This window comes from Anser anser, assembly GCF_964211835.1.
Source record: "Anser anser genome assembly, chromosome: 6".
Taxonomy (NCBI): Eukaryota; Metazoa; Chordata; class Aves; order Anseriformes; family Anatidae; genus Anser; species Anser anser.
In genome coordinates this window covers 2,099,178-2,114,815 of record NC_139726.1, presented here as the reverse complement: position 1 = coordinate 2,114,815, position 15,638 = coordinate 2,099,178, and the positions used below count along the sequence as shown (strand labels likewise).

Below are 15,638 nucleotides of genomic sequence, written 5' to 3'. Positions count from 1 at the left end.
AAAAAGTGCATATTTTATATATGCACATGTATACAGGTGTTTTGTGTATGTGCGTGTAAATACATAAATACAGTTATCCTTATGCAGAAGAGCTATAGACAATCTCTAGTCACCGTTAATTCTTACACGAGCTGTGTCTGTGCGTAACAGTTTGAAGTACGCTTGCGTTCCTGCACAGGTAGAGTGACTAAACTGTCCTTTAATATCCCAAGCTGTCGGTTTCACTGTTTGGATCTGTGTAAGTATAAAGGCTGTTTTGCATAAATAGTACAGACTGGAACAAACCTGAGATCATGTGTAAGCTTCTGGACTGAATGTTGTCTTCTGCTGGGTCGTAGTCAAAGACTGAGCCAGGATTGGTGCGCCACACACGAAGACCTGTAAGGGAAACAGCTTTTCTGAGGAGAAGGTGGAGCTCAAACACTTCCTAGAGAGCTTGAGCAGCAACCATCTGTCCTGAAGGAGAGTAAAAGCGTATCAGAAAAAGGGAAGCAGGACTTCATAATTTGTGTTTCTCAAATCTATAGCACAGACTTCTTATTTTTTCATTTATTCTATATCAAATGAGCTTTAGCATTTCTGCAATACACGTGGAGATGAACTTAATACAAGTAAGAAATTAGAATCTGTCACCTAGCATCATGTTATACCGGTGGGCAGGATGGGAGAGGCAGAGGAGGCCACAAAGATGATCAAGGGGCTGGAGACCCTCTGTTACTGAGACAGGCAGAGGGAGCTGGGGTTATTCAGCCTGGAGAAGAGAAGGCTCTGGGGACAGCTTATAGGGGCCTGCCACTGTCTCGGGGGGGGCTACAGGAAAGCTGGGGAGGGACCCTTTTGTCAGGGGGTGTAGGGATAGGACAAGGGGGAATGGCTTCAAACTAAAAAAGAGTAGATTTAGATTAGATAGGAGGAAGAAGTTCTTCACTGTGAGGCGCTGGCACAAGCTGCCCAGAGCAGCAGTGGCTGCCCTGTCCATGGCCGTGTCCAAGGCCAGGCTGGATGGGTTTGGGCAGCCTGAGCTGGGCAGGTTCCTGCTCATGGCAAGGGGCTAGAAATAGACAACCTTTAAGTCCCTTTCAGCCCAAACCATCATTGATTCTATGGCTTACAGCTGCTATCAGAGAATATATTCCGCATTGATAACAAAACATCATCTCCAGGTAATGAAAGTTTTAAGTTGATGTGGCTGAGCTTAAATGATTTCTCACGGTCAGCTTGTGTTTTGTGTAAGTGATGTATTCTAGTCTTGAAAAAAAAAAAAAAAAAAAAAGCTTCTGCTTACCTGTGAGATTCTCTTGGTCCTGGTCCACACGCTTTCTCTCCATTTCTACTACTCGCCTTTGAATGCCTCTGTAGCTGATGTCACTGAAGTCTTGCATGTTCTTTTTCACACGTTCTGTAATGGGGTCAGTAACTACAGGTGTGAAAGTACCTTTGCTTTTCTCAAAATCTTCATGGTATTTCACCTGCAATGTACCATGAAATGTTTGTCCCTCTGTAGGTTAGACAAATGATTGGTTTTATTCTTTGCTTTCTTAAGTAAAATGCCTAGTAGAGAGGTGTGCTGCAGTTCTGAATTTTTGCTTTCTCCCCTCCAAAGAACAATGAGGGAGAGCCTAATCCCAACCATGCCTTTCCTGTGGAGTTACTCTTGCTTTTTACATTTAGTAACGTGGGTGACCAGTTGGTAAATGTATATTGTCTCTTGTGACAGCAACCCTGGCGTCTCTTGAGAGCAAGGTCATGTTTTTAGTTAAGTCACTGCCAAGTTAATCCATCTATAAATGCTCTTACCGTGGAAATGTGTTTCTGGGTCTCTCGTACACGCCGCATTTCAGGTGTATCCAGTACGTAAGCAGCTTTGCCTTGTACTTGTTTTCGGAAGCTATCTGAATAAAGAACCTGCCAGGTGAGAAAAAGGAAGTGAGCACAGGGCACAAAACTAATTCTGCACCGTGAGGAGTGGCTGTGCTGATGCAAGGCAACCTGGCAGAGAAGGTTAAAGAATGAAAAACAGGCAGCAGCAATTGTTGGTGAATAATGTTAGAATGCAAAGCAAATTTCTTTTTCATAATTATATGAGATGTAGACAGCACTGGACATGATCACAAACCTTGCTTTTCTCAACTAAAAGATCTTTCCTTTTAAAAAAACCAAACTTGTAATAATAAGTAGAGAGGTAAAGTAGTACTAATATTTCAGGTAACGTTTTCATAGATCTGATGGGCACCTCTAACTTTAGTGAAGTAATTGTAAAACAGACGCCATCGTTAGACCTCTATTTCTGATTAAAATATTACAATTTTAGCTGGTTTTGCAGGGTTTCTTTTCTCAGTTATAACAGTAGCAACAAGCTTCTGTAAGTGTTTGTTTGCAGCTGTTGTATCCCTGGCTTTATCGAGCAAACCTTGATGTCTGTATGTACACAAACCTTTGGAGGCTGGGGTATGTCAGCACTTTTACAGCTGGAGCAACAGGTTAGCAATGACTTGCCTAAAGGCGGCCACTTCCAACTTTGACAGGTTTGTATAAATTGCAAGATATTATCAGAAATCTAACAAAATATATTGTTATTGAAGAATATTTTATATCTCATACAGTATAAGACCAGTAAACACAGAAGATATTTGCAAGAGAAGGCAACATAGATTTTTGAAATTTGGTTATTAAAAAAAAACAAACTAAAGCATTTAATCACACAGAAAGAAATAGTTGTGTCACAAAACGGAAAAAAAAAGTATGATAGGGTTTGGTTTTAGCATTGTTACTTCATTCTTCAAAACTGGGTAGCCAGGTAGCACTATTAACATCTGCACTGTTAATTTGCATTGAGAGGGAATTCCAGGAGTTTAAATATTAGTTTTTAAAGTATTTTCGTGTATCGGCAGAATAGGACTTACCGAGCTGATGTTTTCTTGATTGCGTTTAGCTCTCTCCATCTCTGGAGTCATTGGTGTTGGAGTTCCTTTTGCTAGATGTTCTTTGTACAAAACCTACAGTGTACAAAAGGTGTCCACAAGTCAGACTGGCATAACTCCCAGCTCGGTCTGTAAGTGGGGTTATTGTTTAAGCATACTCATCACTGCAGGGGTAGAAAAGATCTGGGGAAGTAAAGCATCTAAAAAGTTATTTGCTAGAGCAGAAGGTAAAAAACAGAAGGGAAAAACAGGCAAAAATAAGGAAAACTGAGTGAAGAAGGATATATTAGAAGTGGATATTTTTTTTTCAGAATGGTTATTCTTAGTATAAGGCAGTTGTCTTTCTTCTTTCAGTACCGAGCTAATCTGTTCTTGATTGCGTTTGACTCTCTCCATCTCCGGAGTGACCGGTGTGGGGGTTGCCTTCCCTAAGCCTTCTTTGTATACAACCTACAGACCACAAAGTAACCCAAAGTCACAAAGGTACAGATTGAAAAACGTGATGTTACTGGTTTTAGAATAAACGCCATCCGTTATGAAAAGAAAAAAAAAAAGAGGAAAAATGGTATTAAAAAGTTAATTGATAAAAAAAATCTTTCATGTACTGTAATTTTAAACTATGACTTTCTAAATTTGGGGGGAAAATTAGAGGGTTAAATAAAAAACAGGCAAACTTAAGTTATTTTTTTTAAAAAAAAGCTCTGTTTTAGCCCCTTTACTTCTTCCAGACAATACCGAGCTAATTTGTTCTTGATTGCGTTTCACTCTCTCCATCTCTGGAGTGATAGGTGTGGGGGTTGCGCGCCCCAAGTTTTCTTTGTATAACACCTGTGGGATACAGAACATGTATCCGGTATCTTAAAAAACAACAAAAAGTCAGAAGGCTTTGAACACAAGTTATTACTTAGTTACAGAATTTCAAAAAGTCATGATGGGTTATGATGCGTAGCACTGCACAAAAGCCAAACATCTAAAGTTATCGGGAGGGGTAAGAAAAACTGTAAAAGAATAGCTTGTTGTATCTGGAGGGGAGGGAGGGTTAAAAAAAAGGGCTCTATCCAGCTACAGCTATGACCATGGCTCTACAGGTCTTGGGGAAGCTGCCTGTGTCCCTAAGAAATGTTTTATCTACCCCACTGAGAAAGCAGCTCTTCCTGCTCTCCAGTTGCAGTTACAAAGCAAAATACGGAACAAACAGGATGAGAAGCTAAATGTGTAAAAGCACCACGTCCCAGCAGGGCACGAGGCTGTTGATGTCTGGATGGAGCCCCCAGTAACAGAACTGAGCTGCAGAAAACTCGTAAGTTTTTGGATCAGCATGTTAACACCAAAGCCAACTTATTTTAGAAGAAGAGAGATTAATTTGCAGAAACAAATATAGATATATTTTTAAACTAAAATCAGTTTTCAGTTGGCAGTTAGAATGTTACTTTTTTAAAATATAGGCGCAAAGGAAAAAATAATCTATTTTTTAAGGTACCGAGCTAATGATTTCTTGATTGCGCTTGACTCTCTCCATCTCTGGAGTGATTGGTGTTGGGGTCACTTTCCCCACGTTTTCTTTGTACAAAACCTATAGGATACAAGGGAGTATCCAAAGATCATTAAAAAGGTAACAACAGAACACAATCACATACAATAAAGCTTTTGGGTTATTACACCTAGGAGGGGTTAGACTTGGCACCACTGCTGGTCCTGAAGGAAGCAATGGGCGTTTTGCCATGAATCTAGGATGCAGCAATGGACCCGTACAGTATCAATTGGGCACGAAAGCAAGAGAGTAATAAGAAATAGTTAAAAAAAATGCAAAGAAACAATGTCCATCAGAAGAAAAAGAAAAAAAAAAGTCAAACAATTCTAGTAAAATCCTGCTTCAGACAGTGTTAAATAGAAGCTATTACAACTTGTCTGTAAACACAAAAAACTAGGGTTTTGCTATGACACGGGCTTATTTTTTAAAGTTAGGAAGCACAGATTATTAAAACTGCTAAAGGCTGTTAAACACTTAAGATCTTTAGGAACTGGTTTCCTGTTAAAAATACCGAGCTAATGATCTCTTGATTGCGTTTGACTCTTTCCATCTCAGGAGTGACAGGTGTTGGGGTGGCTTTCCCTATGTTTTCTTTATACAACACCTATGAGACATAAAGGAGCCAAAGAAAGCAACAGTAAATAAACAGCCATCTGTAGACAAAGGTGAAGCCTAAGGCATCTTTTTCTGTTATTTAATATCGCAGGGCCTAGGCATTATATATACATATATATTTAAGGAAGGTACTTAGCAACATTGAAGTAGTGTTTGGCACACTGCGTTTTTAACTAAGGATGACCCAATACATAACTACGTACGTTAAATACATAACTACGCTGAGGGGCTGAGAACGTTATGAGTATTCAAATTATAACAAAAAGAATGTCAGCATTGCAGAGAAGATGAAAGTTTGTTAAAAGTTTGTAGGATTAGAATAGGGCATCAAACTAAGTCTTAACTACAACAAAAACTGTAACAAGTCAACATTATCGCTGTAAACCACGGTGAGAGGTGGGTAAGAAGTAAGCACCTATTGAAGCTGCTTTAGAGCTAGGATTGGCATTATTTTCGAGCAAGTGTTACAAACTCCATTTATTAAAACTGTTAAAATGTTCATTTAAACAGCGTTAAAGGAAACTTTTTTTCTTGGCAAAGTACCGAGCTACAGATTTCTTGATTGCGTTTGACCCTCTCCATCTCTGGAGTGATCGGAGTGGGGGTTCCAGTCCCCACGCTCTCTTTGTACAACACCTGTGTAGTAACAAGAAGCATCCAAAACAAAATCAGAACTCAGTAACGATGACATTCAACATGAAACCAAATAGTTGAGGCTCCTAGATCTTAATCTGCTCTCATGCAGAGCTCTAAAAGCTACCCCTGAAGGCACTGAGGACTGGGCTTGCACCAGGTAAGGTCTGAAGGCAAAGCTGTCCCTGCTTGTATCTTAGAAGATGCAATGATCCAACAAAGAGGCCTCTTACATCAATACTGCTGCACAACTACATTTTCATGGTGGAGGGAAGCTTTCAGACTACCGCTGAACCGTGCTGGAAAATGAGACCCTCCATACTCTATGGCAAGAGCACTAAAACAGGAAAGTGATAGGATTTAAAAAACAACAGCAACAAAACACTAAAAGGAAGTAAAAGGAAATCAGAACAGGGAGCAAAAATGGTTAAAGATATTTAGGATTATGTAAATAATTACATATACGAAGAGTAAGATGTAAGTAAGACTGGAAAATACAGTACAGTGAGGGAAAAAGGATATTTTTAGCAACTGATTATGTTGGTTATGTGGAAGTAAGGAGTGGAATTGTTCCATTTTTAATGAAGGTTAAAAAGTTCAATTTAAGTGGAGTTAAAGGGAATACATCTTTTCCTCCACAAAATACCGAGCTAATGTGTTCTTGATTGCGTTTCACCCTCTCAACCTCAGGAGTGACAGGTATTGGGGTTCCTGTCCCCAGATCCTCTTTGTACAACACCTGTGGGCAATAGGGCTGGATTAAAAAGAAGAAACAAGCAAACAACAGTAACACGCAGCTTGCTAAGAAAAAAAGAATGTTTTTCAAAGTCGCTCTGAGCCAAAGCTTGGAATAGAAAAGAAAACTTACAACCTTCCTAAAAATGATTAAGCTGAAGACATACTCTGCAAAGACTCCTGGCAGAAAGCTACACTACCTTTGCTATTTGCTTCTCAGCATTTATTTAAAAAAAAAAGTCTCTGCAACAGTAGATAAAGACTTCCTAAAGGAAGACAGTATCAAATAAAACACAAAAGGAACAAAGGAAAAACTGTTTCATTTACCCATTCCATAAACATCACAGCAGGTTAAGCTGGCATGTATTAGAGCGCTGTTACACTGAGCTCATTGCCACAGCTTTGTCAGGTGCAAATAGTTTAGTTTTGATATGGAAAGTAAATAAAATCAGAAAAAGAAACAAAACTGAGGATGAAGTGATTAACAGAAGGAAAATCTGGATATTATTTAAGAATTTTAAAAAAAAAAAGATAATCGGAATCAAAAGAAGGGTGGAAGCTAAAAGTTGTTATTATTAACATTGCATAATCCAATCAGAGGAACAAAAATGATGTAAGTAACGATTACAGAGGAAAAAATCTCAAAGGGAAGAGGATATTCCTTTTTAAGTTGATTATAGGGGAAGAAGAGTATTTTGGGGTAGTAAAATTATTTTTAAATAGATCAAAAGGGAACGTTCTGCTTTGCAAACTGAGAAATACCGAGCTAAAATTTTCTTGATTGCGTTTGACTCTTTCAATCTCAGGAGTGACAGGCGTTGGGGTTCCTGTCCCCACCTCCTCTTTGTACAACACCTGTGGGATAACACGGCTACATGAAAGGAAGGCAGAGGAACAAGCAGACAACAGGAGCGTTTTGTTTGCTGAGAGAACAAGCGGAGCACAAGAGTTTTCTGAGTTACCCTGAACAATCATACAGATTAAAAACCCCCAAAGTCCATAGCTAGCTCAGCACACGGACAAGCGAGTTAAACACCAAACACCGCTACGGCTTGTAGCAGGATGCTGGAATACCTTCCTGCCTGGGGTGGCTGCTTCTCAAGGGCCACATTTAAAACTACTGGGTAGTTAGAATATCGAGTCTTTCATAAGTTATAACGACTGGTTTTTTGTCTTTTCGCTAGTTGTGAGGTAAAGCTGCTCCTGGCTGTACTTGAGCCATTGGAGGGCCAGGCCCTAATGCTCCATCCCCAAACTTTGCCACACACCACAATGACGAGTCAATCCTTTCCCTGCGAGAAATGCTACCAATTATCCAGAATTTATCATCACAGAATCTGGTTTGCTTATTACAAGAACTACAAAGAGACATGATCATAATACAGGTGTACATATGAACTTGGTACAGGAGAAATTACAGTTATCGGTACTCTCCTACCTTACTGGAAACGTTCCTCACCCCACAAAACATACTAATGCTGCCCATTTGTTACCCTGCAAAGCTGGGCTTCCAGCATATCTATAGCCTACACCACCTGGAAATCCGGGCCACTGTCTTTCTGCAGCAAAATTAAAGACCTCCTAAAGGAAGAAGGTATCAAGTACAACACAAAAGGAACAAAGAAATAAATGTCATGTCATTTACCCGTCCCATAAACATCACAGCAAGTTACACCGGTGTGTATTAGCGCACTGTTATACCGAGCTAGTTGCCACAGGTTTGTATCAGGCCACAAATAGTTTAGTTTTTATATGCAGTAGAACCAGGAAAAAAAAAACAACACAACAATAACTCATAACCAAGGATTGAAGTGATTAACAAAGGGAAAAGCAGATATTAAAGAAAAAATATGTTGAGTCAAAAAAAATAATTGGAAAACAGAACCTAAAAGGTACCATTGTTAAGATGATCTAATCGAAACAGGAAAGAAAAGGAGAAATGGAAAAATGGAGTAAGTAACAATTATGGAGGAAAAAACATCAAAACAAGGGGAAGAGGATATTGTTCTTTGTGTAAGTTGATTATAGGGGAACAAGAGTATTCTGGGGGTATTAAAATTATTTTAAAATAGAACAAAAGGGAATGTTCTGCTTTGCAAACTGAAAAATACCGAGCTAAAGATTTCTTGATTGCGTTTGACTCTTTCAATCTCAGGAGTGACAGGTGTTGGGGTTCCTGTCCCCACATCCTCTTTGTACAACACCTATATGGTAACATAGTAGTATAAAAAAATAAGAACAAAAGGAAGAATGCATTTGATAGAGGGAACACGTCACAGTTGTCTTTTATGCTCACCACATCCATTAGAAAGCAGGAAAAATTAGGAAGTTTAAACCAGTTAACAATTGTGATCAGTTCAAAGGAAGTGTTCTGAGACCTAGAAATAATGCATCCTAGGTCTTAGATATGCTTCAACACAACCATAAAGCATTAGGAAAATGGAATTAAGCAAATTCAGAAAACTGGTTTTTAAAAAAGGCAAAACACTTCAAGCTTCACACAAAAAAGAAAAAAAAAGAAACTTTAAAAATTAAAGGCCATGACGCATTACGTGTTAAGATTACTATAATATCTTTTAAAAATGATTGCATAAAATATAACTAACAATGATTAAAAATTTAACAGCAGAAAAGGAATGTCTCTGTAAGTTAATTACTGAGAGCAGAACATTTACAAGCGTTAAAGAGTCTTCTAAAATGAAGTTATAGGGATCATTTTCTTAAATTGCAAAAAAGTACCGAGCTAAAGTTTTCTTGATTGCGTTTGACCCTCTCCATCTCAGGAGTTACAGGTACTGGGGTCCCAATTCCCAGCCCCTCTTTGTACAACACCTGTGTGGCAACAGGGAGGTATTTTGGGGGTTTTGTTTTTTTAAGGAAAAAGAAGGGAAAGAGGAAGATGGGGGAGAGAGATAGAGAAGAAAAGTAATTTAATATAGTGAAACTTTGAAGTATGACAAATACAATTTTGTCAGCCTTGTTCAAATGCTAGCAAAAAAAAAAAGGCAATCAAAATAATCAGCTAATGGCTAATGCTCCTAGGAGGTTTACTGTCTTCTCACCTGGGTGTGCCAGCAAGAACTGCAAGAATGCTTTTTGTGAAAGCAGAGCTCGAACTACACCACCTGAAAACTTTTTTGCATTTACGCCTTCTTCCCCAAAGGAGTCTGTTTACTTACATAAAAGATCTTAGTGGTCAGCTTTGCCTCTAAGATTGCCTCTCACCAGTATAAAAGAGAGACACGATGATCACAGAGACAGTTAAACGTAGTGAAAAGTGTAACAGTGGTGGCGTCTCTGAACTGTCCTATTAATCTCAAGTCAGGTCTGAATTTTGTATCTGTCACATCTGAATTTGGTCAGACTGAGTCAAAACTAGTCCCAAGACACTATAATTAAAACTGAAATATACTACAAAATTACAACATAAAGCACTTCCAGTTGTGCAGGGGGACAGGAATGTGTTAGAAGCAGAAACAATTCTGGATAGAAAGGCATTGCTACAATAATTTTCCCTTAATTACACAATTTTCTTCATTTTTCACATTATAGTGACATGGGGATGCTGCCCAGGTTTTCTTACAAAGACCTGAAGAGTCTATAAGAAAGCATCCAACACAACAAAACCAGGAAAATACAAACACAGTCCAGGTGCATTAGATTGCTTTGCTCTACAGTGTTAAGAGTTCATTTTTCATTTGCACTGCACCAGTGTGGTGAGTCTAAGGCATGTTAGAAGGATAGACTTTGTTACCGAGGAGAAGTCACTCAGAATGTCACTGTTTTGATGGGAAGAAAACATAAGGAACTGCTTAGCTGCTTTAAGTAAATGAGGTTAAAAATTCACAGCTGGAATAATTTAATGACAATTAAGTTAGACTGAGGTAAAAAAAAATAAAATTTATAGGATACTGACAAGGCTTTAGGCTTTAGTTATTTGATTAAGAAAAGGTTGTTCAAAGTTCAATAAGGAATTGAAATAAAAAATTAATACGGAGGAGTTAAAAAGATTCAATTTGCATTCTAAACGGTAGGTTGTGTTTCATTTAGTACTACCGAGCTAATGTTCTCTTGATTGCGTTTGACTCTCTCCATCTCTGGAGTGACCGGTGTGGGGATGCCAGTCCCTAAGCCCTCTTTGTATAATACCTGTGAGGTACAAGAAAGTTTCCACAAAAACAAACCAAACCAAACCAAAAAGAAAAACCACCACACTCAACACAGGCAAAATAATTAAATCTCACTATTTTGTGAGTTATGTTTAGTGTTACGGTCACTTTTCAATTAATTACACACTTGTTCTAGAGGCTAATATTAAGGAACTGGCTGATGGTTGATTATTCTGTAAATATGACTACAGACACTAGGAGATAAAGGGTTAAGATAAAACAAAAACATGGGGAGAAACACCGGATTGATTTCACAGCTTACTACCAGCTTTGTTTCTTAAAAGAAATTCATGAGAAGTTGTCAATCACTCAAAAAAGTTAAACCACAAAAAGGTGGAATAATTGAGTTAAAAATATTGTCAGGGAAAAGAAAGGAGAAGGGTGAGATTCTAAATCACCGAAGGAAACCAGAATACATGTTAGGATGTTATGCAAAAATGAGTCGCTTTTTTTTTTTTTAAATACCGAGCTAATGTGTTCTTGATTGCGTTTCACTCTCTCTATTTCTGGAGTGACAGGTGTTGGGATACCTGTCCCTAGGTCCTCTTTGTACAATACCTGCAGAACACAAGCACCCAGAAAGGTGAGAAGATCGTATTCCTTCCGTAATATCTACAATACATTTGGATAGGCAATTTACCTGGTTAACAGATAAATACAATCTGGGATTATATGTAAACATGTGCAAAAGATATTTTACTCAGTAAGTACAGTCACCAGCTCAGCAAAGCTCTTAATGTCTACATTTAGGTGCTTGGAAACACAGAAGTCAATAGAGGACTTCATTATAATAGGACACAAATTTAAATACTCTGCTAATCTGACATGAGAGGTAGGTATTTTCTGCTTTTCATTTTAGTTTAGGAAACGTCATAGTACTTCTTTTCAGGCAGTCAGTATTTCCAGAGTTTTTTTTTTAATGGTGTTAACAAACAGCTGAATTTAGTTGTGGGCTAGATTTCATTTTGATCTCTATTTTTTCAGAACATTATCATATTATTTCATTTTAAGGCTCTAGTGAGAAAACAATCTCATATTACTAGATTTAATTTAACCTACAATTGTTTGATCAAAAATTGCCTTTTCCATGATGGAAGACATATAAATGTCCTGTCTAAAACCTAATCATGTAGAAACACATTACAAATGCACCAGCAATTCTCACAAATTTGTAAACTACTTGCAAACTGCATTTCATTGGTTGACGTCATTGAAAAAAGAAAAAAATACAAAAATAAAGGATTCACAGCAAGAGAAAACAAATTATGTAACTTGAAAGTTAGAAAAATGAAGATTCATTTGAAAAAAATCAATTATGCACTAGTGACCTGCAAAAGTCACTAGTACCATAAACAGCTCAAGAGGGAATCAGTACTTAAAATTAGGAACAGTAAATCATGAGATATTCACTGTACAGGAGCTATTGCTCCTCAGCATTGTATAGCAAACATCTGAGGTACCAGTGATCAAGAACATATCCTCCCTCAACACTGCATTCAGGAAATGCTGGCTCAAAATCTGGAGAGCAGGGTTTAATTATCAGAATCTACACTTAACTAGATATGGGAAAAGCCAGATATTTTTTCCCATTTAAAACTGTCAGTAGTTTTTGTGACTACAAAAAGAGGCTCCATTTATTTTTTTTCCACAAAGTTCTTTCTAGCTGCTCACTTTTTTTCAGAATAATTGTAAGATACCATCTGGGTATTTTTTGTTTTTAGTTCTGTGTTTAGAAAAGGTCACAGAAATAATTCAGGGAAGTGGCTGATGGTAATGATTACTGCAAAATTCAGATATTTAAACTTCCTGCCGCTGACTATAGGGATTTAAGGGATCTGTTCTTTCAACAATAAAAACCACAAACAATATCAAAGGTTGGAGCTTGAGCTCTGCAAGATTATATGGGTAAGAAGAAAATTTTAGCCACTACCGAGCTGATGTGCTTCTGTGTCTCCTTGACACGTTTCACTTCGGGGAGATCGGGAATTGGAGTTCCTTTTCCAATACTCTCCTTGTACTTAATCTGCAAAGGCAGAGACATTAGAAATAGTTAGACTTATATTTAAGCACAGCTGATACATATATGGGTAACAAATTGTATGACTAAAGAAACACAAACTCACGTCTAGTACTTGAGATTTCAGTATTCTAATGGCAAAGAAGTTAGCAAGGAATCTTCTTTTAGAATTACCTATTAGATAACTCAGGCCACAGCCTAAAATATAGTAGTTTAAGAATAACTCAGAGCAGGGTAAAAAAGCAGTCTCGTATGAACCAAAAGTTTTCAGTTGAAACTTAAAATTTGGGTATCTAATATCTTCCAGGTGCTTAACTTCAGCAAGAACAAAACCCCTGATTTATAACAAACAAACCATTTCAATGTATCAAACACTAAGTTACAAAAACCTGTGACGTTAAAAACTAAAAAAAAAAATATAACAATAATATAAAAATCTTAGCTTAATGGCATTAAAATAGGCACCTGGATTGCCATGCAGATTAATTAGAGCATTAACCTGATCTCATTGGCTCCAACATGAGCAGAAAGCTGGTGTTAAAGTACTCCCACCATCTTTACAAGCAATCTGTTAGAAGGTAACTGCTGCGGAGATTTCACTGTGAATGGCACTTTCATAAAAGCACTGTCTAGAAACTGTTATAAATGCCTTTGAACAGATCTGATATGATGTGGTCTTTCTAGCAATGAAAGCAGAACTCTGGATTTGTAAAAATCTATCTGTTTAATATAGCTGAGGGTCATCATACAATATTTTAGCAATTAAATGTTTGATATCAGTGCTATTTTCATTCTTTACTTCAGCATAACCAAAAACAAAAAGAGAATAGTATTTCAGAAAAATGTATTTAACATAATATGCAACAAATGGCTGAAATGTTAGTATCTCTTATACTAAAATAATGTCAGAATTCAAATAAAAAGCATGAAAAAAATACAAATCTTGAGTTACATAGTTATTCCAATATATGAGTATTACAACTTTTTAATAGAATATAAAGGTTTTACAAGACATGCTTTAGTAGTCTTTTGACACTGCCTGCGCTAACACCCTCACAGACAAGCTAACAAAGTGTGGGTTAGGTAAGTGCACAGTGAAGTGGGCTGACAGCTGGCTGAGTGACCAAGCCCAGAGCTTTGTGACCAGTGGCACAAGGGCCAGTCGGAGACCAGTCACCAGTGGTATGCCCCAGGGATCAATATGGGGGCCGATACTGTTTAACATCATTGGTGACCTGGGTGCTGGGACAGAACGCACTCTCCGCAACCTTGCAAATGACACAGATCTGGGAGAAGTGGTAGGTTATTCTTCCCCTCCACTCAGCACCAGTGATGTGGCATCTGGGGTGCTGCGTCCAGTTCTGGGCGCCTCAGTACAAGAGAGACACAGACTTACTGGGGAGAGCACAGCACAGGGCCACAAAGATGATTACGGGACTGGAACGTATTTGGTATGTGAAGAGGCTTAGAGAGCTGAGGTTCTGTAGCTAGTAGAAGAGTAGGCTCAGGGGGAACTAGTCAACTTGTATAAATACCTCGAAGGTGGGAGTGAAGACGATGGAGCTGAGAATAACTTCTGAGTAGTGCCCAGTGACAGGACAAGAGGTAATGGGCACGAGTTAAAACACGGGACATTCAATCTGAACACAGGAAAACAATTTTTTACTGTGAGGGCGGTCAGATACTGGAACAGGTTGCCATGAGAGGTTGTGGAGTCCTTTTGAATATCTTGAATCCTTTGAGATGTTTAAAACTCAACTGGACACAGACCTGGGAAACCTGCTGTAGCTGAACGTGCTTGATCAAAGGGCTTGCAGCAGATGATGTCTTGAGGTGCCTTCCTACCTAAACAATTCTTTGGTTCTCTGCTAAATAAACTGTGTTTGGGATGAGATTAAAATCATGACAAGAGCTTTCATGTTTTAGAAATGGACTGTAACTAACAAATTGAATGTTAATCGTTAGAAAGATTATTAAATCACAAAAATAGACAAAAACTTTTAGAAAGTAACCCTTAGCTGGGTAGATTATTGCCAAACCACAGTTAGCAAAATTTAAAGAATTAAGAGGGAAAAAGCATATTATTTTAAGTTGAATTAGCACTCGTAGAGTATTAAAAATCAATTGTTTTGTACCGAGCTAATTGCATCTTGTGTTCGTTTAACTCTCTGCATCTCTGGCGTCTTTTCAATCGTAGTTCCAGTTCCAATATCTTCTTTATATAAAATCTTAATATTTAGAATCAAGACAACAAGGTTAAGCGTACAAAATACAACATTATTTCTTCTAGGGAGTGAATAGATTTGCATGACGAGTGATTTGCACTCAACAGTGCAGGCTGAAAGCCAGCTGAGAGGATCTCCAGTCACTGCTTATTGCCTATCTGAAGTCTTATTTACTATGAGTGCTATGCGCGCAAAAAAGGAGCCGATCATTTATATTTGTAGTAATGCATTTTAAGTAGAATATCAAAACATTTGTAGACCAATTTTAGGATTGAAAACTAGTATTTGTTCTTCTTGTTCTAATTTTGTTTTGGTATGTTTTACACAAATTCTTTCTACTTACTAGACTAATGAAACTAGTGGCAAAATGATACAGCAGACAACAGGCACTTCATGGTAATACATGAAATGTGAAAGGTATTGGGGAGACAGTTCACTTTTCACTGAAAGAAAAAGCCAAAGACTGCACTACTTACATGACAACAGAACAAAAGAAAGGTGGACACTTGTAATAACACTTTAAGCAGACGGCTGACTGTTTAGCTATATCACAGCTATGTACATGGGGAAGAGTGCAGTCAGGGAACTCCAAAAGTGACAGTAGATAAAAAGGAGTAGCATAAATCAGCTAATCAGTTTGAAAAAGTTCTTATGCACATTTAAGCAGGTCAAGAACATAAGTATTTGTAAGGGAAAAGCCTAAAATTAGATTTACTCTGAGGGTGGTGAGGCACTGGAGCAGGTTGCCCAGCAAAGCTGTGGCTGCCCCATCTCTGGAATTGTTCAAGGCCA

At 38.0% G+C, this 15,638-nt stretch overlaps 1 protein-coding gene across 1 annotated transcript in view; it reads right to left on the bottom strand.

Moving 5' to 3' along the window:
* NEB (nebulin) overlaps nucleotides 1–15,638 on the bottom strand; it is a 124,469-nt gene that overhangs the window by 2,182 nt on the left and 106,649 nt on the right. The window contains exons 140-156 of the mRNA XM_083840921.1: nucleotides 14,757–14,849; nucleotides 12,535–12,627; nucleotides 11,070–11,162; nucleotides 10,492–10,584; nucleotides 9,175–9,267; nucleotides 8,547–8,639; nucleotides 7,198–7,290; nucleotides 6,347–6,439; nucleotides 5,611–5,703; nucleotides 4,964–5,056; nucleotides 4,402–4,494; nucleotides 3,657–3,749; nucleotides 3,279–3,371; nucleotides 2,904–2,996; nucleotides 1,798–1,905; nucleotides 1,286–1,469; nucleotides 286–378 (exon numbers count right to left, since the gene is read on the bottom strand). Of these exons, the coding sequence (XP_083697047.1) occupies nucleotides 286–378; nucleotides 1,286–1,469; nucleotides 1,798–1,905; nucleotides 2,904–2,996; nucleotides 3,279–3,371; nucleotides 3,657–3,749; nucleotides 4,402–4,494; nucleotides 4,964–5,056; nucleotides 5,611–5,703; nucleotides 6,347–6,439; nucleotides 7,198–7,290; nucleotides 8,547–8,639; nucleotides 9,175–9,267; nucleotides 10,492–10,584; nucleotides 11,070–11,162; nucleotides 12,535–12,627; nucleotides 14,757–14,849 (1,687 nt within the window). The remainder of the gene's footprint in view (nucleotides 1–285; nucleotides 379–1,285; nucleotides 1,470–1,797; nucleotides 1,906–2,903; nucleotides 2,997–3,278; nucleotides 3,372–3,656; nucleotides 3,750–4,401; nucleotides 4,495–4,963; nucleotides 5,057–5,610; nucleotides 5,704–6,346; nucleotides 6,440–7,197; nucleotides 7,291–8,546; nucleotides 8,640–9,174; nucleotides 9,268–10,491; nucleotides 10,585–11,069; nucleotides 11,163–12,534; nucleotides 12,628–14,756; nucleotides 14,850–15,638) is intronic.